This window comes from Carex rostrata, chromosome 4 (genome assembly GCF_964058835.1).
Source record: "Carex rostrata chromosome 4, lpCarRost1.2, whole genome shotgun sequence".
Lineage (NCBI taxonomy): Eukaryota > Viridiplantae > Streptophyta > Magnoliopsida > Poales > Cyperaceae > Carex > Carex rostrata.
Genome location: NC_135921.1, coordinates 895197 through 919286, shown reverse-complemented (window position 1 = coordinate 919286; position 24090 = coordinate 895197). Strand labels below are relative to the sequence as shown.

General features: G+C 34.8%; 1 protein-coding gene and 1 long non-coding RNA gene across 7 annotated transcripts; one reads left to right on the top strand and one right to left on the bottom strand.

The window, feature by feature from the left end:
• Nucleotides 1–7750: 7750 nt before the first annotated feature.
• Nucleotides 7751–13497, top strand: LOC144552602 (uncharacterized). 5 transcript variants are annotated; one of them, XR_013511175.1, is made up of 5 exons: nucleotides 7751–7871; nucleotides 8040–8101; nucleotides 8492–9327; nucleotides 11534–11652; nucleotides 13368–13494. It is a non-coding gene; the product is annotated as an uncharacterized LOC144552602 (long non-coding RNA). The 5 variants fall into 5 exon arrangements; XR_013511173.1 differs by lacking the exon at nucleotides 7751–7871 and having other exon boundaries at nucleotides 7893–8101; XR_013511172.1 differs by lacking the exons at nucleotides 7751–7871; nucleotides 8040–8101 and adding an exon at nucleotides 12014–12148 and having other exon boundaries at nucleotides 8338–9327; nucleotides 13368–13497.
• LOC144552601 (disease resistance protein RPM1-like) lies at nucleotides 9662–13764 on the bottom strand. Of its 2 annotated transcripts, none has more exons than XM_078300590.1 (2): nucleotides 10822–13764; nucleotides 9662–10109 (listed from the first exon to the last, which is right to left on the bottom strand). In XM_078300590.1, the coding sequence occupies exon 1, from the start codon at nucleotides 13580–13582 to the stop codon at nucleotides 10844–10846; it is 2739 nt and encodes a 912-aa protein (XP_078156716.1). In that variant the 5' UTR covers nucleotides 13583–13764; the 3' UTR covers nucleotides 9662–10109; nucleotides 10822–10843. The 2 variants fall into 2 exon arrangements, with proteins under 2 accessions (XP_078156716.1, XP_078156717.1); XM_078300591.1 differs by having other exon boundaries at nucleotides 9662–10092.
• Nucleotides 13765–24090: the final 10326 nt, after the last annotated feature.

The window sequence follows — 24090 nt, the reverse complement described above, 5'->3', positions numbered from 1 at the left end:
CAGATAAGCGTCTGCCAAGATCAGCATATCTACCACTAATACACAAGATAAGCAAGAGGTTGGAAGGATGGGCCGCAAAATTTCTGTCAATTGCTGGCAGACTGACATTGATAAATTCAACTCTCTCATCCTTGCCAATATATTTCATGTCGGTGCTCAAGTTACCGCAATGGGTTATTCAGGAAATAGACAAGACACGTCGCAAATTTCTATGGCATGGGGCACAGGAACAACATAAAGGATACAATCTGGTAAAATGGGAATCTGTTTGTGAACCAAAGAAAATTGGAGGGCTTGGAGTACTAGACTTGGGGAGATTCAATGAGGCACTAATCCTGAAATGGCTATGGTGGTGGTTTCAGCCGGAGCATAGACTATGCAAGCCTCTATTCCACCAAACGGCAGCAATAGAGCATGGCATATCTCAGGCGCTGGTGTTTACACTAATCACAAGCGAGATCAGAAATTTCTTCAATGTCTCAACGAAATGGATACCAGGAGATGGTACAATCATTCGACTATGGGAGCACAACTGGGGTTTTGGTGTCATTAAAACATCATTGCAGAACCTTTACACCTTCTCAATCAACACAGAAATCACACTGGCACAGGCAGTGGCTGCTCTGGAGAATGGTATTCAGCATCAGTTTAGACAAAACATATCAGTAGAGGCGCAAGAGGAGCTGCTGCAACTGTGTGACTACTTGCAAGAACTACACCTGAACCAAACGAAGAAGGATAAAATTTTTTGGAACTGGACCACAAGCGGTTCATTCACGGTCAACACAGCATACAACTACCTAAAGGAAGGCCCAAGGGTTAAAATGAGCATTTCAAAACTCTGGAAAATCAAGGCCCCGCCAAGGATGAAGATTTTCATGTGGTTGGCATCTCGGAATAGTATACTCACACACGACAATTTGCAAAAGCGGGGATGGGAATTGGCCAGTATTTGCCTCCTATGCAGGTCGGCGGCAGAGACAGGAAAACATCTATTCGAGGAATGCACTTATACCAGGAAACTATACGAGCAATTAAGGGCACACAAGCCAGGGCAGGGTTGGCCGCAAGCTCTGACAATGAAGATAACAGACCGTACCAAGACTGGTACCATGAGCAAAGCGCAAAAATCGGTAGTAATAATTATGCAATTTATAGTGTGGAGGGAACGATGCGCAAGATGCTTCGCAGACTCAAACAAAAGTATCCAGGATCTCATGGAAGAAATTAAATGGCAGCTCAATTTTTATGGAAAACAAGGCTCTAATGTGTCAGGAAGGGGAATAACATAGCTGGGAGACATTCAACCTGACATAGAGGACCTTTCTGCATTTTTTACTTTAAAATTTTCTTTCTGTTCTTCATTTATTACGGCAATTTTTGCATCTTTCTTTTAGGCTAGTCATTTCCATTGCGTTTAATTTTAGTCAAAGCTCATTACTCTTGAGCATTGTTATTTTCTTTTATCAAATGTAAGTTACATATTCAGTGTAACAACCGCTTTATATTAATCAAATACGGGCTAGACCCATATTTCTACTCAAAAAAATTTTGAATTCATGATCTTTTACATGAGAGATTATGTATCTTTAAAAAAATTAACATTTCTATTTTTATTTATTATATATATGGACGCGTTTGTAAGTTAATTACACTGAAAATTATAGTTTTAATGGAAGCTTTCAACATGTAGTATTGAGAAAATGTTATGATATTAATTATTATGAAAACGTCTGAACGTATGAATGCAATTCGGTAAAAAGATACGGTCGGGATTTCAAATGGTCGGTTTCATCGTTTGAGTGCCATGTAATTAATTAAATTCACAAGAAAGATGGTAACAATGAGGAAGTAATTAGAATTTGAGTTAAGAGGTGGATAAAATAGTAACAGTAAAAAAATTATGGTGACCAATAAAATAGTTAGGATTACCGGTTCTCTGACTTTATGAATTATGACCATGCATGCATGAGCAATTGAGCCTCGAGCCATATGCAGTTTCCAGCTCCGCTTCATGTTTCCGGCCCCTGTCCAATCCCAACTTAATTTGGTTCACGTTGGCGCGGCGTTGTTGGTCCTTTTTTATCTTTTTAATTTGTGCATTTGTTTAATTTGTTATTTTGTTCGTTGTTCTTTAATTTTTTTCACAAAGCACTAGTATATGTATGTGAGGTGAGTTAGTGGGCTGAGAAAAGAAAATATCGAGTTGTGTCACACAACTTGTGTGGAAAATTCAGGCTTCATAGAGTAGCTAGGGTAAACACATTTCAAAGCTGGGCAATATATAGCTCAATAACATATATATTTGTTGAAAACTTTTTTTCAAAATTCAGAATAGACTGAGTTATCCAACTCTTAAGTTACTCTAACTAGATCTCTCAACTATAATACCATCTGATTGAATACAATACGATCGATCAGGTAAACGGGTAAACGATTGTCATTCCCAACCCCTAGGTCGACGCCTAAGTTTTCATATCATTTTTTTTATGCTCAATCCTATAATTATTGTGGTGTAACACGATGGAGACAACTCACGGTCAAGTCAACCCTATTTATTGTTGGGTAATAAATTAAGAAGCAGGAGAGGACTCCAAATCAATACACAAGTGGGCTGTGGTGTTGAAAAATTGATGTATGTTTTTTCGTTGATGTTTCTCATTTATGTTGAAGCTAGATTAATTCAAGGGGTAATTAAAGGTTGTTGATGTTCCCTTCTTTTATATGTGCCTTGCCTTAAATAGATCTTAATTTGTCTTCTTCTTCTTTTTTCTCTTTTTTTTTTGCATGCATGCAAATAGATCTTAATTTGTAGTCATGTTTATATTATGCTGGCATCACATACCCGCGATTAGGAATTCGCATATATTAAAGGATGTGTGTTTTGAAAGTTATATTTTAATAATAATTTATGTGTTGTTCGTGATTTTATTACGAATATTATTATTCTTGTTCCTTGAGATTTAAATGTTAAATCTTTGAAAGTATTCAAGAAGATGCTCTTAGTCTTTAATCATAGAACTCCTAAGATGAGAAACATTTAATCACTAAATAAGTTCACGATCGTGGTAATTAAGGAGGAATATTAATTACCGAGAAAGATTGTCATGTAGATTAAAGTACATTGAAGTTCTATAAATGTTGATAAAGGATTATCATTTAATTACATGAATATATAAAAATGTGTATTTTATATATTGAACATAACCTAAATGAATTGAACATTATATGGATTGTGTTTTGTATCATTAATGTTTTCATTGTGTCTTTAAAATCTTAGATATGAAATGTCTATTTTTCACATGAGAAGTATATAATGTGATTACTATTTAAATACTATCTTATAATATAAATAAAATAGTAGTTCGTTGTGTACAACTTGTGCGGGAGAAATATATATGTTAATATTATCATTGTGAGTAGAACTAGGGTGTTCTTAAGCTCACCAAAGTGTTTGGTGAGCTTAACTCTAAAACCCATTAAATCGATTTCAAATGACGAATCCGAACCGTTGGAATCCGCCTATCTTACGTGTGATGCGTCTACATGTGAAATTTTTAAACATTCGAATTAGTTTAGTATAAAGTCAATTGGTCAAAATTAGAAGGTTAATAAATTAATTTTAGTGCATTCATTTTTTGAACGTTTTTTGACCACTTGACTTTATACTAAATTAATTCAAATGTTTAAAAATTTCACATGTAGACGCATCGCACGTAAAGTGGGCGGATTTCAACGGTTCGGATTCGTCATTTAAAATCAATTTGATAGGTTTTAGAGTTAAGCTCATCAAACACTTTAGTGAGCTTAAGAGCACTCTATTTCTACTCTATCATTGTCCCTCAATTTGAGTTATGATATTACTAGGCCCCTTGGTAAAGTAAAATTATATCGCATGCAATATAACTAATGTAATTATAATTATAATTCACTTGAGAGACCAAAAAAACGAATATAATGCAAAAATGACACGATCATATTTTGCATATTATTCATAATATCATGTGACAAAGATAGACACAAAATTAGTGGATTGAGTAAATGATTACTATGTCGTTTGAATAGCTATAATGTAATGATAGAACCTCTTATAGTCAATAATATAAAGTTTTATATTATTGTCAAGATGACATAGATCCTCTATACGGTCACACCAACTGAAGAGAAACAACGAGTATTTTACATTTCATAATGATGTATTAGATAAAATACATGAGATGAAATGCTAAAATAAAATATCATAATATGACATGCTTAGATTATAAATAAATTTGTGAAATTGTGCAAATATTATTTGGTATAATGTTTGAATGCATTATAAGAATAATAGAGACATTGTATAAGAGAATAATATGACTAATATTATTTTTTCATAAATTAATTTATTAAACCAATCACAAGATGAGATTAAAGAGGGCATGAGATGGCTAAACAAGGCTAGTGGCATTTGTGTAATTAATTTAAAATCTTACACAAATATTGCCCTAATCCTAGCCTATTAAAGGATGTGTAATTAAGGAAAATTAGGCTAATATTTATGCCAAAAACGTAGCTAAAATTGACTAATTTTCAGCAGCCATTTTTCTTCTTCTCCTTGGCCGAAAGTTGAGAAGTTTGCTCTTTCATCTTCTCTTGTTAGGTTTAGCTACTAAGAAATCAAATAGTTTGTTGATTTAAAGATCAAGAGGTTGTTGTATCTAAGCCTTGAACTCCACATCCATCTATCTAAGAGGTGTGGTAGTTCGTTGTTTAGGTTCAAGGTTAACTAAGAGGTGCTTCCAAGAGAAAGGCGGTTCCAAGAGATCTAGAAGGAAAATCAATTTCCCTCTAACAAGAGATTTGACAATCTCTTTAGGTATGAATTTTTATCTCATCTTATATGAGAAATAAATTTATTTTATTTTATTTGAAGCACATGAGATGCTAGAAAAATTTATTTAACGTAATATTGCTTGCAATTGTCATACAAATGAGATCCGTTGTGTATTGAGTTAAAAATTTTGATTTTTATCCTCTTGACATACATATGAAATACCTACATATATATCTCATATTTTGCGTGTTTTTATAGAAAATCTCAACCGTTTAAATATGTTCTGTACGAATCTCAGAACATAAATAATACCGGCCCGATGCGCTATCCCCGAATAGTCAGGGGCGGACGCAGGATTTTTGTCAGGGAGGGGCAATAATCGGATGCAAATAGCTTATCGGGTTCAAATCCAATAGCTTATCGGGTACAATTCAACATAACAAAAAAAAATACCAATCAATATAATAAAAATCCAAAATTACTTGAAAAAAATTAACAATTCAACATTTATAGGGAATTTTGGTTCAACTAATTTTCGCTATTTGGGATCAGCGCCTATTTGGGATATGCTAATTTGTTTCGCTCAGAGTTTATATGGGCTCCGTTCCGTCTATTAGAATTCCAGAATGGGCTATGGGGGGGCAATTTGAATTCCAGGGAGGGGCAGAGGTCCGAAAAGCAGATTTTTAGCACTATTTTTGAAAATCCAGCAGGGGGCAGCTGACCCCCCCTGTGCTACAGTGGATCCGCCCCTGCGAATAGTACCGGACACGTCGGTATGGAAAATATAAAATATGAGATATCTTAGAGGATACGCACTCCACGATGAGTCGGGGTCAGCTAAAATTAAGTTCGAGATCTGAGAATTATGATGTTATGCTGGCACCCGTGACATATTTGAGATAACACAAAATTAGTGTTCAGAATTAATTTGTCTAAGTAATTAAAATTCAATTTATATCTAGTCAATTAAATTCAAAATTCATAAATAAAAATTATAATCGGGTCAATAAAGAAGGAATGACTAAACTTAATTAACTAGCCGAATCCTATATATTCTGGGGAGAATTTCATGTATTCTTCATGCAAACTTCAATATTGCGTATTTCTTCTTTAGGGTGTGTTTGGATGGAGCCAGAATAGCACTATTTTTTTGAGCTATTTGATATTTAAATGGAGCAAGAATAACCCTAATCCACAATTCCTTGTTTGTCTTATATGGGTTAGCTCACTATTCTATTAACCCAATTAAATGTTGAGTTAGCTACTATTCTTAAATTTGATATTAGCTTTATTCTTGCTCTATTCTTTGTTTCATCCAAATGTACCCTAAAAGTTTATAATATTATATTTTTCTTTTAAAATTATAAAAACTTACATATTATCTAGGGAAAATTGGTTATTTGCCACTTCAAAACCTTCAAATTAGAAAATTTTCATTCCGAAATTTGAAATTGTAATAATGTCACTCTAAACTTCATTAATGTTTTATTTTGTCATTCAAATAATTAATAACTAAAATACCCTTACTCTTATTCTCTTTTTCTTCTTCTCCTGCCTCCTCTTCTTCTTTGTATTTTCCTCCCATAACCATGGCTATATCGAAAATGAGAAAAAAAAAAGCTCTCAAATTATAAAACCGAAAATTGGAAAAGAAGCTTCCCTTTCTTCATAAGATAATCAGCAAATCAACAATATTGTCATTATTCATCATTTCTTGTTTTTGTTTTGTCCGTGAAGTTTTTGAATTATTAGTTGCCTCTAATAAACTAAACAAATATATTCTGAATTGTCTGATTGCATATTCTTTTAGTTAATTTCTGCATGCTCAACCAAAACAAGTGCTAGCTGCCTTAATTATTAGCCTCTTAATTAAAGGCGCTCGGTCAAATGTGTTTATTTCAGCTTATTTCAGAAATTTGTTCAGTGTACTCTAAAACTAGATCATTTTTTTTTAGAAAAATATATACAAGGTGTCCCAGTACTTGCCACCTATCTCACCTACCACATGTACATAATTCACGTTTATATGGGACCGACTCTTAATAATGATTATTAGTGAAATGAAGGTACAAATACAAAACGGTCTTAATTATTACAAACCATTTTTCTAATTATAATTTGAGAGCTTCTTTTTTTCATTTTAGACATGGTCATAGCCATAAGAGGAGAATATAAAAAAAAAAAAAAAAAAAAAAAAAGAGGAGGCAGGAGAAGAAATGAGGGTATTTTAGTCATTAATTATTTAGAGTGACAAAATTAAAAATTAATGAAGTTTAGAGTGGCATTATTACAATTTCAAATTTCGAAATGCATTTTTCAAATTTGAAGATTTTGGAGTGGCAAATAACCAATTTTCTCATTTATCTATTACAAAAAAATCGGATAAATATGTGAACTTTTTATATTTTATTATAAAAGAATAAATATGATATTATAAAAGAATAAATATGATATTATAAATTTTTAAGGAAGAAATACTTAATATTAAAATTAAAGTTTTCAAGGAGATCTGGCGATACATTAAATTCCCCTATATTCTAGGATCTGTTTCCTCCTAGGTACCTAACTCAACACAATTGAAAAGGACGACTCAGATTTAATTTCCTCCGGTTCTTACTCACATGGCTGAGGGGGAAGTATTATTTGTGCTTTTAGATTCGTGTCAAGTTAAAAAGAACAATTTTGAACCATTCGATTCAATTGTATTCAGTCCTCGGTAACCTGAACTGCTTCTGACCATGTTGACTTAGTCGTACCTCTTAGTTGATGTCCAGCTAAACTTCTTGTTAAATGTTAGTTCCCTCCTAATAATCTCATAAATCATGATTTTTGTGAGATAACTTTACTCAACACTTATAACGGCCTAAACCCCGCCTAGTTAGCTCCAGCTAAAGAGTAGCTTGTCTAATTAGCAAATCCTGATCGATCCTCTATTAATAACAGCAGCCACTAATCTAATTCACTCGGAAAGTCGGAATGCGGTACAGTGTAAGATTTGCAAACCTTATGGACCTCTGTTTACCTTTGGTTGTTTCCCTCTAAAAAGGGGCCTCAGGTAATTAGCAATTTATCCCTTTTGTGTTCTTACAATCCGTCACAAGAGATTTCGCATTAAGTCTGTGCAATCTGTTAGAGCAATGGCTAGCTGTGGTGTTTGTGTTAATTGGTTTAATTTATCGTTAAGTTGCTTAAAATTTTAATAGATTCTGGTTTGAGTTTACAGGCGAAGCCAATTCTATTTGAGTGCACGGAAGGTGTTCGATGAAATTTCCAAGTGAAATTTTGGTTAGTATCCTGAGCTTAAAAGTATAATTCTAATTGGTGCCAGTCTTACCATTTAAAAATGCCACGTGCCGTCTGGTATCAAATCTTAGTGAATCTAACCTTTCTACTTTTTAGAAGCTTTGACCTGTGGGGCTTTTGACTGGATTCGAATGACATTGGCTAACTTAATTTGAGATCCCTGAAACCACACAGACAAAACTCTTTAGAGAACTTTCTCAAAAAAAAAAAAAAAAACTCTCTAGAGAAAGAGAAGAATAGTGTCCCTGCTAATTGTAAAAACAACCACAAATTTTCTGTGTCACTGTCAGACTAGATTGCTCCTTGACCTTGAGTAATGCCAATTATGCTAGGCATGTGAAATTGTTTTTTATTTGTTTCTACAAAAACCAGATTGTTGTACAGGCTAACGTTCAGAGGGTTAATACCAGTATGTAGCATTGGAAGGCACATTAAGAAATAAAAAACGAGAGTACTCATGAACATTTCTTTTTTAGCCGGTATTGTTTCTGTTATTGTGAAACAGCAGACGATAATTTATGTAGCAAAACTATCTTTAATACACAAAATTCATCATTTCTATGCAAATGTGCAAATTGTTGTTAGGCTCAGTATCCCAGTTCAAGTAGGTTGGCATCAGAATCTTAAGTAGCAGTTACGTAAATGACTTGATTGGATACGATATATAATAAATATTATTATTGGTAACTTACCCAACCACAAAGTGCCAAATTTTGTTTTGCTAAGCTAATTTTAAATTCTTTTGCTTGTGGTTTCAGTTCAGGTTATGTATTTCGCATCTTTGTATGAGATGACATATTTACACCATTCAATACAAAATATTATTTGTTAACTTGACCAACTGTAAAGTGCCAAACTTTGTTTTGGGTAAGCCAATTTTAAATAATCTTTTGCTTTCAGTTTCACTTCAGGCTGTGTATTGTCATATTGTGCATCTTTGTATGAAATGACATATCTTAGACCATCCATTATGGATCATTTTGCTGTACAGTACTGGTTCATGTTAAATTGAATATTACAGGTTACAGAAAGAGGTACCATGTGGAAATAAATATAACTAAGACTGGTTCCTTGGTAATTTCTTTTGAAGCAGCCATGGCCCAGTTAAATTTTGACTCAACCCCAATGAATGAGAGAGGCAAACCTCATTAAAACAAGCTAGGTTTCCAAACCAGTGTTCGACCCAACTGCTATGGTAGCCATATGAGGTACTTTAGTATTCTCTGTTTTGATTCTGTTTTTGTTGCTTTTTCTCAGTATCAATTTTAAAATATCTTAGAATAAGTCGCTAAAATATTCGGGAAACTTCCACGAGAAGAGTTTTATATTTAATTTCGACCATCAATCCATAGTGATTTTGAGGGTTTTGCATATATGTTCTTACAAACTTCTCTGTGTTGTGTTTTTTTGGATTCAATTTTCATAAGGTTTTGAATGTTTCACAGCTCATAACAATTGATTTCCTTCCAGAAGTGTAAGAGTTCTCATCTTGCAACTTTTGTCTCTTTGTATTACCAAATATTGTGATAAAAATTGAGTGAGTGAATATTTTCAAGACATTAAACTGAATTATTACCATAAATTGTTTTCATACAGACTTCCATTAGGCACCACAATAACATGCGTTCATAGTATTTGTACATATTGTGCAGCTAAACTTACAAACACAAAAAGTGAAAAGTATACACAAGGTAAGTGTACACCAGATTTGTTGAATCCAAGTTCCTGAATAGTGCTTTCAGAATGGAAGCATATATTTCAGAATCCAGGTTCCTTAAAGAGGCACAATAGTAAATCATCAGATATTATGCCCTAACGAAAAAACACTAATAGGAACTGAGACTCAACTTTATTTGGTTTAAACTGAAAAAGTTTAGCCACAAAAGAGAAAAAAAAAAGGAATATCTATTACATAAGAACAACATTCCAACTGTGCTTGGGGTTGATAGATGCTGCTTGTATGTCTGAAGAGCCTGCAATATGAAATGGACTACATATTTTGTCAATCGAAGAGTTTTATGGGAACTTAAACGATGAAAAGAAAAAGCTACTTTACAACCAGGTGTTATAAAATTAAGATGAAAAAGGTTTAATATACATTCCTGCCCATTCTGAAAGTTGAAATAATCCAGTATAAAAAACAATTTTCTATGGGAACCTCTTGCATGAAGAATAACTAATGGATGAAAAGATATAAAGTTAAGTTCGGAAAAAGTATGAAGGGATTTCATTTGGTCTACTGATCAGTTTCAGAGTATTCACAAGATGTAAGATTTTAAAATTAGAAACATTATGCTAATTCCAGGCCATCTCTAGGTAAATTGGAACATAGTTCATAGATCTATCAAAAGTGCGTTACCAAAATAAGTCTTATGCTGTTTCATTAATTCTTATAATCTCATTAAAATCAATTTGTTATGGAAAATTGAATGGCAATGGAGTACATCTTGCAGAAGAAAAGGCTGAAATATGCATAGATAGGTTGCAAGCATAAAGGATCAGCTCTCATTCCATCAATAAGTAAGCTAATTTGAGAATTTTATGTTGCAAGCATAAATGAGGAACATAAAATCCTATTTATGCATTTTAGCACTTTGGTAGTTGGTTCTAATTCTAATTTTTCTTCTAAGTGCTGGACTCAGATATTTGAAGTACAGTTTCATAATGCAATAAATAAAGAATGATAGTACATGTAGGCAAACCTTATTTATGTGGTGTCGGCTGCTAGATAACTTGACATCTGAAATGAAATAGCTGGTGGATTCCACTAGCCAATTCTCCAAAACCAGCAGGCATGTATTTGCAGACCATCCACTTGAGGTTTATGAGGTGCTCGATGCCCTTCGGGATCTCCACTAGCTGTTCCAGTTCCCATAGGTGAATCGTTTCAAGGATCACCATCGTGTCCTGCTCCATCTCCACTTGAACCAGATTTGGCATTTGCATCAATGACAGATGCTTCAGTTTCGGGAACCACTCGGCTTTAAAATTTAGTTTTCGGCCTTCATATGCTTTTTGGAGGGTCAACCACGTTAGGTTTTTCAAAAGCGAAAGAGATGGCAGGGGATTTTTTTGTAGTTGAGACCATCCGAGCCGTAGCGTCTGAATAGATTTGCCAGAATTTTGGAACAAAGGTGATTTAAGCATCTGTTCTTTCAGTCGCCCAAAGAGAGTTAACTTCTGAAGTTGTGGTGGAAATTTCAGACCTTCTAATTGAAGAAGATAATTTTCATTGCTTGCAAAGATAGATAAGTAGGAAAGAGAGCTCATCTTTGATAATGATCTGCATAACTCTGCTGAGTGGTTTTCTTTAACATTCAATATTCGGAAGCTTCTCAATTGAGTTAAATTTCCCAATTCTCGCACAATAATAGCATTTGATTCCAAGGCCTGAAGAGTTTGCAACTCTTTCAGGTAAACTATGCCCTTAGGCAAAGAGATTCCAGCAAGAGCTCGAAATGTTCTATATGTGGGATCAACCCGTACCTGAGCAAAGAGATGACGCAATTTTTTTAGCTCTACTATGCCATCAGGTAGTTTTTGTATTTGAGAATCCATGAGATCCAAGGTTTGCAAATTGCTAAGCTTTTCAATAGATTTTGGTAATAATTTCACCTTTGTGCCCCTCAGACCTAGGTAATGGAGATTGAACAAATCCCCAATTGCATCTGGTACGGTTTTGATCAGCAGGCCTTCTAAATTCAAAACAGCAAGATATCTTGACTTGTCCAAAATCAAAGATATCAAAAGAGGTGAGGGTACAGTAGGATCAAATGACATAAAAGTTCTGAGTTGTGGTAAATAAACATCATGGCTGATCTCCTCTCTTAGTTTTACCATTGAGAGCCGACGAATAGAAGTGTTGAAATTTACTGTCTTGCTATTCTTTTGTAGCAATCCGAAGTTTTCTTTGCCACATAAACAGATGGCCAATTCTCTCAATGTATCATGCATTCGACACCTCTTCACCCTACCCGCTGAATTTTTTTTTACCACTTGTAACATACTGCGATGTATGAGCTCCTGGAGGTATCCCTCTGCCACCTCTTCTAATGTGCTTCTTCCCTTTTGTTCTATAAAGCCCTCAGCGACCCAAAACCTTATAAGCCTTTTTCTTGCAAGCAGAGAATCTTCTGGAAATAAACCACAATATAAAAAGCAATTCTTTAGGTACCTTGGAAGGTAGTGGAAGCTTAGAATTAGAATATTCTTCAATGGACCCAAGCTCGGGTTGTTGTCTAGCTCCCAACTAAGTTGATCATATACCCTCTTCCATTCAGATTCTGTCTTATCAAACAATGACACTACGCCACCTAAGGAGACAAGAGCAAGTGGCAAGCCATCACACTTTGAAACAATCTCTCTTGCCCACTTTTCCAGGGGAAGAGGACATTCATGGTTTTTTTCAAGATGAAAAGCCTTTCTACAAAACAAGTCCCATGATTCCCTTTTTGACAAAGGTTTTAGTTCTAGCCTATTGCTTTCTGGAGCCAGGTTAGCTACCTCAGCCATTCTACTGGTTATTACAATTCGGCTACCTCGATGATTATCAATAAGTGTGTCACTTATATCCAAAAATGCTTTTGGATCCCACATATCATCTAAAACAATCAAATATTTCATTTCTTTCAAGAGATCTGTCAAATTTTCTTTCAATCCTCTAAGATCCATGTTAGTTGTGTCTATAGGAATATTATGCTCATGCTTACTCATTTCAGAGATTATATTTCGTAGAATATTTTCAATGGTATATGATTGAGATATAGAAACCCAAGCATGACAATCGAAGTTTTTTCTTTCTCTCTTGAAAACATTGGTAACCAATGTAGTTTTTCCAACACCACCCATTCCCCAAACTGATATTACAGAGAGTTGTGGCTTCTTGCCGATTATCCAGTTTGTTAGCACTAATCTATTTTCTTCGATTCCCACAATATTATCTTCATCAATGAAATGGGCAGAGACGGCTGCGTTATGTGAATACTCATTTGAGTAGTCTAAGTTCTTGCGGACTTTGGTGTTTTTGGTCACCCATCGCTCTTTTAGTTCTGCTATATGCTTTAGACTTTTCTCTATTTCTGACAGTTCAGAAGCAATCTGTTTCAAAGCAATGAACACCTTTGGCTTTTTTACCATTGTTCTCACATAAAACGATATTCCGTCAAATTTGTTGTTACCAACCAAGTGTGCAAATTCAGCCACAATATCTTCAATTTGGTTTGCTAACTTTTGTACCTCTTGTATCCAGGCTGCTTGAGATTTACTGTCCTCATCATCCATCTTCATTTCATCAAGGTACCCTTTCATCACCCTGAGTTCTCGACAGATGTTGTTGATGCTTGCTTTCAGGTTTGCGAAAGTGAGGCCGAGATGGGAAGTCTGCGAGACTGCTAGCTGCACTAATTCTCTAGCCAGCACATCTCCAGTGACCTTCAGGGCGGCGAGAATAGCGGCCTCAGCCATGGTTCTCAGTCTTTGCTATCTTAACTGGCTTCAACTACTTGTTCTTATATGTTGCGTGAATTTATTTATCTGTTGAAAGTAGAAACAATGATAAGGACATGCAATAAAACTTATTTTGACAAAACTCACTTCTGAGAAAATGACATATTTTGACCAAACTCACTTGTTACCATAGTAACAAGATCTGCTAATAATTCGCGAATTATTCGGATTTGAGTTGTTGGTAAATCAATCCACGTATTATTCGATTTCCTGAATATTTTCCAATTATTCACGAAAATTGCATGAATTTTCTGAATTTTTCTCGATTTTTTCTCGATTTTTTTGCTCTCTTGTGGGAATTTTTTTTTGCTATCAATGTTAATTTCGAATTTTTTTTCGAATCAGTAACTTTTGACTCCACCAAACCTTTTCTAAATTATTAAGATGTCACTATACTTGTTACTGAGTCAAGCATACAAGGTTTTATGAGGTTAAATTATACTTCTATGAATTGAATTACGATGTAGACTTAAAAACACTAGTTGCCGTGGAGGCTTTAACAAAAAATCTGTTCGATTATTTTGAAAGACTTTTTAACAACTTTTTACATATCATAACTATTGAGATTTGTATTAATTGTAGGGACCTATTGATAAATAGGTATTAGGGAAAAGTCTAGGGACTTATTAGCAAGATTGTAAGGCTCTATATAAACGTCAGAGGTTATTCAATAAAGTTAGGTTTTGAGAGCAATCAATTCTTTTTAATATCAGAGCTACAGTACTTCGCTGCTACGGTAACTTCGCCAATCGCCACCTTTCTTTCTTCACTCGATGGCGGCCTCCCTTTCTTGTCTGCCGGTTGAAGCAAGATACCCCACGGATCCCGATGAGGGGTGATATGGAGATGATCTAGATCTTGATGGATCGAAGGATCAAGATCTAGTCAAGAAGAGGAAGAAAGTCGGCCATTGTAGGTCGAGAAAGGATCTAAACTCGTGCGATTGCGTGTGATCGGTGTGAGGGGACCAAGTACGAGTTGGAAGAATGGCCAATGAGGTTGGAAAAATGGAGAAGCTTATCGGGAAGCTAGATCCAGATGATGTGAAGACATTGCTCGAGCTTATGAGGATGTCAAAGGGAGCCAATGTCTTGACACATCCATAGCCAGTGAAGCTAGATCTCGCATCTATGGATTTGAAACTCAATAGACCGGCCATATATTTGAGCTGGATGCATCGGGTTAAGGGTGCTCTAGCAGGGAGGATCTGGATAGAGAAGGGATGGACTCAGCTTTGACATCCATGGTAGAGAAGACAGGAGTAGGAGGATCTGGGAGGAGTGTGGATGATGAGTTACTGCTACATCACCAGCGAATAAAACATTCTTGTTTTAGTCTTTTGAGTTGTTTGTATCCGCCTTTGCATGAAAAGGCTAATAAACTGAAGCTTGTGTATGATGCGTGTGAGTTTGGTAAGCATATCAAGAGCTCTTATGTTAGTTCTGGTAATAGGAGTTCTTGTGTTTTTGATTTGGTACATTTAGATGTATGGGGACCTTGTTCTACAACTTCTATGAATGGTTATAGATATTTTGTGACTTTCATTGATTGTTATTCTCATGTTACTTGGATATATCTGATGAGAAATCAGAGTGATGTGTTTGGCTTCTTTAAAGATTTTCACAGGACGATTCAGACTCAATACGGTGCAGTAATGAAGGTATTGATGTCTGATAATGGGATAGAGTATACCAACAAGGCGATTGGAGAGTACTTGTCAGCTCAAGGAATACATCACCAAACCACATCCATACACACCAGCACAAAATGGAGTAGCATAAAGGAAGAATAGACACCTCCTAGAGGTAGCTCGAAGCATGATGATCTCGATGAATGTCCCAAAACATTTGTGGGGGCAAGCAGTCTTGACAGCTGCTTAATTAATCAACATAATACCCTCAAGAGTGTTGGAGTGGCAGACCCCATATGAGATGTTGAAATGAGATAATGGAGGAATTATTCCCTTGAAGGTATTTGGTTGTGTGTGTTTTGTGAAGGACAACAGACCAACAGTGGAGAAGTTGGATCCCAGAGCCGTGAAGTGTGTCTTTGTAGGTTATTGTTCTACTCATAAGGGGTATTTTGTTGGAGTCCGATAGAGAGGAGATTGTTTGTGAGCATTGGATGTGGCCTTTCGAGAGTTCGAACCATACTACTCTCTAGAGGTGACCTTACCCTTTGGTGACTCGCCAGATACTTGAGGTATGAGGTGAGAGGGGGATAGTGGTGATGGTAAGAGATTGGTTAATATGGGGGCAATGCCTTGCCTTGTCTTGAGGGAGGAATCGGTTGAGGATGAGTCAGACAATGTGAAAAATGAGCCTGATGGTGGTGGGATTCAGGCTCAAGGGGAGCTAAGAGTGTATATAAGGAGAAGAAAGCAAAATGAGTGAATGATGACTACAGTGCCACTTGTGCCAACAAGCCCATTGTCTCGGTCTACCCTTACTCCTGAGACACCTACACCACTCACCACAGATTCAGCTGACACAGGTAATGTGATTCCTCTCTCTTCTCTTCATGTGACAGTAAGGAGGACCTCTCACAGCAATGCAAGACATCCTCCTGATCGTTATAGTTTCCCACATAACATTGTCTAATTTGTCTCATACTCTAACATATCACCTGTATTTGGAGTATTTATTACATCTTTGGACACTATCTCTATACCCAATTGTTGACAGGTAACTAAGGAGGATCCAAAGTGGAAAGCAACCATGCAGGAAGAACTTTGGGCTCTCGATAAAAATATAACATAGGAGATATTGTCACTACCAGCATGAAAAAGGGCAGTTGGGTGCACGTGGGTCTTCATAGTGAAGCAAAGCACAGAATGGTGCATTGAGTGCTACAAGGCACGGTTGGTGGCGAAATGATACAGTCAGATGTATGGCATTGACTATGATGATACCTTTGCACCAGTGGCGAAGATGAGCACAGTAAGGACGTTGGTTTCCTTGGCGGTGAATGGTGGGTGGAATCTACACCAACTCGACGTGAATAATGTCTTTCTTCATGGTGATTTGCTGGAGGAGGTGTATATGGAGATACCACCAGGTTTCGACACAAATCAGATAGTTGGCAAGATGTGCAGACTGAGAAAGCCACATTATGGGTTGAAACAGCATCCTTGAGCCTGGATTGACAGGTTTAAAAGGGCTATGATAGGCATGGGATTATTGGCAATGCTGATTGCTAACTTGTTATCACACTATAGCTTCATTTGAGCCCCTTAGTCAATCTTTAGCTCTACTAATAGAGATTGATAGGTTCTTCATCAAGGAGAAACTAAGTAGTGGACTACTGAAGCTAAATCATGTTTCAACCGAAGAGTAAATGGTTGGCTGCCTCACCAAGGGACTTAGTTCATTAGATCTATCTAGACTGAGTAACAAGATGGGTTTAGTGGATATCTTTCGCCTATCTTGAGGGGGAGTGTTGAGATTTGTATTGATTGTAGGTACCTATCAGTAAATAGGTATTAAGGAAAAGTCTAGGGACTTATTAGCAAAATTGTAACGCTATATAAACTCAAGAGGTTATTCAATAAAGTTAAATTTTGAGAGTAATCAATTCTTTTATAACCAGTGTTGTAAAAAACTTCCGTTTAAATTGATTAATCAGCTGTTAGTCATTGGCCGTGACTAAATCATTACAAATTTTTTCGGCTAATCAGTTAATAATTTCTGATTAATTACTTGACAGTACCATGTTCGTCTAAAAAATATATATTATTATTTACAACACTGATCATAACACACAAAGGCCATCACATTATGAGAAAATAAGTAATTGAATAGAATCATTTGAATTGAAAGTTATTATTCACATAATTGTTGAATAAAATAAAATAAATATGGACTAATGTATTAACATAATTATTTTCTTGTGTTAAATTGTATATTGAGACCTCCATGAGTCTACTGATTATTAACTATATTCAAATGACAGCTTTTTCTTTTTGAATCTTTAATTTCTACAATTATATTATTCTCATGATAACAGGTTTTGTCAAAATTTGCACTTACAATAATATGTGATCAAACATTGATTCAGGAGTAGAACTAGGGTGTTTTTAAGCTCACCAAAGTTTTTAGTGAGTTTAACTTCAAAATCAATCAAATCGGTTTCAAATGATGAATTCGAACCGTTGAAACCTACCTATCTTACGAGTGATGCGTCTACATATGAAAATTTTAAACATTTGAATTAATTTATTATAAAGTCAAGCGGTCAAAAAACGTTCAAAAAATGAATGCACTAAAATTAATTTATTAACCTTCTAATTTTGACCGATTGACTTTATACTAATTAATTTGAATGTTTAAAATTTTCACATGTAGACGCATTACTCGTAAGGTAAATGGATTCCAACAGTTTGAATTTGTCATTTAAAACTAATTTTATGAGTTTTGAAGTTAAACTCATCAAACACTTTGATGAGCTTAAGAACACCCTAGTTCTACTCTTGATTTAGACTCCCGACTCGATTACTAAAAGTTAAGTATATCTGCACATCAGCACTTACAGATATTATTGTGTATTGTAAGTCACTGACATGCCCAGTGTAACAAAATGAGGTCTATGCAGCCGCATATGCGTATGCGGTTCCGAACCGCATAGAAAATTAATATGCGGTCTAATATGCGGTTCCGCATATGCGGCCGCATATTCGGCCGCATAATTTTTGACCACATACCGCATATGATCCGCATATGATCTGCATATGAACCGCATATACCGCATATGATCCGCATATGATCCGCATATGATCCGCATATGAACCGCATGTGATTCGCATATGATATTGTTATTGTGTATTCTTATATATGTATGTTGTTTTTATATTAGAGAATAATGGATATAAAATAGTTCTACAAATATGTGTATTCTTATTCTTGTTGTGAGATTATGCTTCCAAATATATATGAATTTTTATTTTAAAATCCGCATAAAAATCCGCATATGCGGCCGTATACCGTATATGCGGTATGCGGGGAATTTCCGCATACCGCATAGAAACCGCATTTTATAACACTGGACATGCCTAAGGGCTTCAACTCAAAAATAAAAAAAGTCACCGACAATTGAGTACTCCACTCGCCAATTAAATTTTGGTAAAAGTGGAACCCACCTCTGGGAAATATGCAGGGGCGGAATCAAGGCCTGGACCAGCCTGGGCCTTGGCCCCCTTGGCTCAGAAAATTTACAGAGGCCTTTTAATAAATAAAAAAAAACCGGCCCCCCCTTTAATATACGGAGCACCCTCTCGTTGGCTATCTGTGCCTCCTTATCCAAATGGAAAAGCCCATGAACTTTGGTTTTTGAACGTGGACTCCTTTTCTCTCTTCCTGGCGCCTATTGTTTGACAGCTTATGATGTTTCCTGCTAATGAAAATTATTTTGGTGGTTGGGCTCAGACGCTCAGTTGAGATCAAATATTTGTGAGAATTTAGATGTTTTGTTCTAATGATTCATTGTCTAAAAATCTCGGAATAATTGGCAGATATGTATAGTTATTTGAAAAGTGTTTCTGACCTTTTTATGTAGGAATAATGGTCATTTGAAAAATTGTAAACATAAATTCTTGTAACATGAAACTAAAACTGATATCCTGAGAAACTAGTTAGGCCCCCTTAACGATCATTCCTGGTTCCGCCACTAGAAATATGGTTCAGGAAGTCTCTGACTCAACACAGAATCTTACTTTTTTGGATAGGTATCAAAGCCGTGATTTTTATTTTTACTCATTTAAATAAATATTTTATTAAAAATAATCAAGTTTTACAAAAATTTATAAAAATGTCCAAACCGTACAAAATATTTGTAGTCTGGAATTAAAATTTCGAACCGCACAGAATATTTACGGTCGGAAATTTTTTTTTTCAGACCGCACAGAATATTTACGGTCCGAATTTTTTTTTTTTTGGAATTGAGTGTAGTTTCGTACGAAAATTGACCGACATACAGTCTTGATATCTCACGATCTGTTTGGAGATTTCATACGAAACTTCACAACCTTGTTCTATGATGTCAAGACTGCATGTCGGTCAATTTTCATGATTTTTGGAGATGTTTTGCTATGTTAACCAGGGGTGCAAAGTTGGACTCATAATGCACTCCTTTAGCAGTTCGGGCAATTTTTGAGACCTGATATATCATGATCTGTTTGGATATTTTGTACAAAACTTCACACCCTTGTTCTATGATGTCAAGATTGCATGTCGGTCAATTTTTATGATTTTTGGAGATATTTTGCTATGTTAACCAAGGGTGCAAATTTGGGCTCATAATGCACTCATTTAGCAGTTCGGACAATTTTTTGAAATATGTTTGCACCTCTAGTTAACATAGCAAAACATCTTCAAAATTTGTATAAATGAGTGCTAAATGAGTATAATCAAGGAATTTGGAAAGATCTCAAAAAATTGCCCGAACTGCTAAATGAGTGCATTATGAGTCCAACTTTGCACCCCTGATTAACATGGCAAGATATCTCCAAAAACCATACAAATTGACCGACATACAGTCTTGACATCATGGAACAAGGCTGTGAAGTTTCCTACGAAATCTCCAAACAGATCATGAGATATCAGGTCTCAAAAATTGCCCGAACTGCTAAAGGACTGCATTCTGAGCTCAACTTTGCACCCCTGGTTAACATAGCAAAACATCTCCAAAAATCGTGAAAATTGACCGACATACAGTCTTGACATCATAGAACAAGGCTGTGAAGTTTCGTACGAAATTTCCAAACAGATCGTGAGATATCAAGACTATATGTCAGTCAATTTTCGTATGAAACTTCACTCAATTCAAAAAAAAAAAAAAAAAATTTCAGGCCGTAAATATTATGTGCAGTTCGGAATTTTAATTATGGACCGCAAATATTCTATACAGTTTGGGCATTTTTATAAATTTTGGTAAAATGTGATTATTTTTAATAAAATATTTATTTAAATGGGTAAAAATAAAAATCACGGGGATCAAAGAGTCAAAAAGGAAAATGAAGTTTTCAAAGGAGCCCCTCAACTCTTCTTAATTTTCAGTTTAGAATAGAACTTTTATGGAAAGGAAGCTGTCAGAAAAATGAAGTTTGCAAAGGAGCCCCTCAACTCTTCTTAATTTACAGTTTAGAATAAAAGGGTAGCTAGCAGTTTAAACTTTTAATTTAGGTACTTTATTAAAATTTCTAAGTTACTGTAGTTTTTCTTTTAAGTTTTTTCCTTTCCGGTATTTTATTTTTCCTTGACTGTAATGTTTAGACTTTTCTATTAATAATTTAATACATAGCCTACGGGCTTCTCTTAAAAAAAAAGATGCATGATTTGAATTCAAAAATTAAATATCAATCCGTATCCGTATCCAGCTAATTCATATAATCATATCCCTATCGGAAAAATAAAAGCTGACACGAACCGATATGGTTTTACTAGTGTCCGATCCGTTTGCACCAAACTTGAATTTCGCTCCTCCCCCCAGTCTCCACTCTGACTTCTCCTCTGTTCCTTTCACATGACCCTATCCTATGGGAGTGTGTATCCTCTGAGATATCTCAACTTAATTTTGCGTGACCGACGGTCACGTGTCCGGTGCCTGTTCGGGGATGGTGTAGGGGGTCAGTCTTATGTGTGCTTTGAGATTCGTGCAGAACGTATTGAAACGGTTTAGATTTTCCATAAAATCACGCAAAGTTTGAGATATATACGAATTCATCCTATGGCGTCTCCGTCAAAACATAAAATAATGAAACCTATTTCTCTAAAATTCCAAGGAAATCGAATGAAGTTGTAATATATTGGTCGAAATTAATTCACTTGTTTCAGAGGTAATAAAGCCGTACTTAAAATCTACCTTTGCCCCTATTTCTCAAGGTACGTAGCAGAGGTAACAAAACAGAGAAGAAAGATGCCATGAGATACGCAGCAAATATGATTTTGAATTTTACGTTCACAGATTAAGAAAGTATATATTAGACTTTGCAATTTTATTTTTATTCAGTCATATATATATACAAGCAAATTCTAATAGACATTAATTAAAAGCTAGCAGCTAACATATATAACTAGATATGAAAATAAATTGCTTGATTAACTCAATAATAAAACTGAAGGGAGAATATATAATTACCGACCTAGCTACATCTTAGAAGAAATATATTTATAGTTGCAGCCCTTCCACCGCACCAGCCACAGGATGAATTTGTAATTAAGTTGTATATACCTTGCTGTTTCTTTAGTTGGAGAGTAGAAGAGTACACGAGAGAAAATAGCTAGAACCTAGAGGTATATATAATATATGATATAGACAAGAGAAGTGGCTTCAACAAATTAAGGAGATCGTTGTGAGAAATTAACGACATCGTGTCTTATTTGAGTACGTCTCCCTCTCAATATATATATGTCAATCCATCTAATTAATGTTTACTTCTCTGCAATTTCTCTATTTTTGGTCAGTACTTACGACGTACTTACATTTTATTTTACTGAGAATAGGATTAAAATGCCTCATTATTTTTGTGTCCTAGCCATGTTTTATATTCTTATTTTTGTTTTCAAGATTCAAATATGTGTTCTGAATCACTCAATATGATCTCCATATTAAAATGAATCAATTAAGTTCTTATTTTTGTTTTAAGGTTCAAATAACCGATCTGAACCACTCAACATAATTTTCATATTAAAATTGTTTGTTAATCAAATTTTGTCTTTTTTTATACATTTTTTTTAAAATTGGTACAAAATTTCTATTTTTGGATGGTCTAGAATTACGTTTTAATATAAAGTTCATGTTGAGCTGTCATGCCCGGCCCTGGTGCTTGGTAGCCAGAGCGACCGCCCTGGGTCCCAATATCCAAGGGGCCCCTAAAAAAAATTTATATAAATATATATATATATATATAATAAATTAATTTTCATATATTAAAGATAAATAAAATATTAGAGCCAAATTGTGTATATATAAATAGCTCAATTGTTTTTATAAATAGATATGATCTATTGGCAAATCAATAAAAAATCAAATCAGCTAATCGCTTCCATACACCATATGCTTATAAGTCATTTTCGCGTTTTAAAAGTCCAAATAGTCGATCCAAACTGTTTAACATGATATTCAAATTAAAACGTGCTTAACGACCAATTTTACATTTTTTTTTTTTTTACTATTTTTTAAGATAGATAGAAAATCCATTGATTTAGAAGATTCTGAACCATAAAAAACAATGATTTTCTACCTACCTTAAAAAATAGTAAAAAAATTCAAAAAATATAGAATTTGGTCTCCAAGCACGTTTTAATATAGATATCATATTGAACTGTTCCAATTGACTTTTTGGACTTTGAAAATGCAAAAATGACTTAATAAGCATATGGTGTTGAAGTATTTATGAAAGTGCCGGTCTCATAAAAAACTAACATATATATATAGAGAGAGAGAGAGAGGAGGGTTCAAATGCCTCCATCATGCCTCCATCTCTCTCCATCATTTTCAAAGTTCAAACAGTCGATCTGAACCGCTCAACCTAACCTCCATACTAAAATATGTTTGGAGACCAAATTTTATATTTTTAGGAATTTTTTTACTATATTTTTAGATAGGTACAAAAATATTGTTTTTAGATGGTTCAGATTTACTAATTTTGTACCTATCTAAAAAAATAGTAAAAAAAATTCCTAAATTAAAATATAAAATTTGGTCTCCAAACATATTTTATTATGGAGGTTAGGTTGAGCGGTTCGGATCGACTGTTTGAACTTTGAAAATTATGGAGAGAGATGGAGGCACAAAAACATGGAGGTATTTGAACCATCCTCATATATATATATATATATATATATATATATATGAGTTAGGCTGGGGTGCTATGGATAGCATAGTGGCCTCTATGCTATGGCTCAATATTCGAGTTTTCAAAATCCAAACGGTTGATCCGAACCGTTCATCTTATTCTCCATATTAATATCTGCTTGGAGACCAAATTTTACATTTTTCTGAATTTTTTTAATATTTATTAAGTATTTTACAAAATTGTTGATCCAACGGTGGCTGCACAAAACAGTAAAACCGTTGGATTAGCGATTTTCAAAGTGGCTTAATAAATAGTAAAACAATTCAGAAAATTATAAAATTTGGTCTCCAAGCAGATATTAATATGGAGAATAAGATGAACGGTTCGGATCGACCGTTTGGATTTTGAAAACTCAAATATTGAGCCGTAGCATAGAGACCACTATGCTATCCATAGCACCCCAGCCTAACTCTATATATATATATCTTAGGCTCAAAATTTTCCTCTGCCCCGGGCCCCAAAATTTTCAGGACCGGCTCTGTGAGTGGTTCGGATCAAGTGTATGAACTTTGAAAACGAATATAAAAATGTGGAGCATGAGTGGGATACGAAAACAATGGAGCATTAACCCTTATCTAAATATCTAACTAAATATTAAATATCAATAACATCTAAC

Bases quoted from the DNA above. Each gene is read 5' to 3' on its own strand.
- LOC144552601 (XM_078300590.1), bottom strand. From the start codon at position 13,582: ATGGCTGAGGCCGCTATTCTCGCCGCCCTGAAGGTCACTGGAGATGTG.